The sequence below is a fragment of the Aptenodytes forsteri genome, unplaced genomic scaffold, assembly GCF_000699145.1.
Source record: "Aptenodytes forsteri isolate BGI_AS27 unplaced genomic scaffold, ASM69914v1 Scaffold444, whole genome shotgun sequence".
Classification (NCBI taxonomy): domain Eukaryota; kingdom Metazoa; phylum Chordata; class Aves; order Sphenisciformes; family Spheniscidae; genus Aptenodytes; species Aptenodytes forsteri.
In genome coordinates, this window is record NW_008794178.1 from 304,189 (window position 1) to 305,329 (window position 1,141).

General features: G+C 56.4%; 1 protein-coding gene across 1 annotated transcript in view; it reads left to right on the forward strand.

Moving 5' to 3' along the window:
- Nucleotides 1-427, forward strand: part of SLC4A5 (solute carrier family 4 member 5) — a 24,978-nt gene extending 24,551 nt beyond the window's left edge. The window contains exon 25 of the mRNA XM_019473528.1: nucleotides 262-427. Within this exon, the coding sequence (XP_019329073.1) occupies nucleotides 262-427 (166 nt within the window). The remainder of the gene's footprint in view (nucleotides 1-261) is intronic.
- Nucleotides 428-1,141: the final 714 nt, after the last annotated feature.

The following is a 1,141-nucleotide window of genomic DNA, read 5'->3' on the forward strand; positions in this document are numbered from 1 at the left end:
AAAAATGCCGCTGGGTAACAGCCACGGGGATTTTTAGGATTGGGATGTACATCTGAATCCCGAAAGCTTGGGATTATTCTCCCCCTGCAGCTGCGAATTCTGCAGATTGTACATATTAAAGGCAAAATATCATATTTTTATGAATTTTTACTGGCGGTGGTAGCGTTACCCGGAGCCCTTTGCTGGGGGGTCCTGGGGTGGTTTTGGGATGCAGGTGCCCGTGCCCGGATGCTCACTTCCCTCTCTCCTCCTCCTCCTCAGTATTACGCTTCACCTGAAGATTTCGTGCCCGTCGTCTCCCGCATTTAACTACTCCCGAAACCCCATCTGCGCCGTGCCCCAGGTGAAGATAGAGATGGAGTCGGACTATGAGGACACTGACACCGAAAAACCACCTCGGGACATGGGCAGTGAGACCACGCTATAGTACCGCGCAGCGCTTCCTCTGCGATTTATATATATATATAGAGATATTTATATATTCATATATATATATAAAGCAAATTGGGCTTATTTTTCTATGTGAGATGGAGGAGACCGGTGGTCCCGGGGTCCGTTGCTCCGGTAGTTTTTAGCGTCACGACTTAAACGCGTTACTGAATTTTCTCCCTTACTGCCGGGCGAAGGCGTCGCCGCTGATGGCGAAATGGGGCTGAAATGGGCTGGAGAAGCTGAAGGTGGCCGGGGCTGTGGGAGCAGCCAGGATGCTGATGGGGGAGGGGACTGCGCTGGGGTGATGTTTTTGAGGGGGATTTTTGGGGTGGGGAGGAGGTTTTCATGGCTGAGAAGGAAGGGGGAGCGTGCGTCCCTGCTCCCCAGTCCCTGAAATCACAACGCGGCTCTCGGGGAGTCTCGTTTTGTGAAGGGGATGGTGCGTCGGGCTTTGTGTTGGCAGGAGGACGCCGGTCCAAGCCACGGCAACGGGAGTCCCTTCTTGCGGTACAGCATCCCGGGCGTGGCGGCAGGGATGCAGGAGGGACCCGCCGGCCGGGGAGGGACCCGGCTCTGCTCGCCCCGGGGTGGATGCGTAGGACGAGGAGGGCATGGCGGGGTTGTAAAGGAGCCGGTGGCCTGGAGCGATGCCCCAGGGAGGGAAGGAGGAACAGCAGCTCTGGTTTAAGGGCAACAGCAGCCGGGCTGC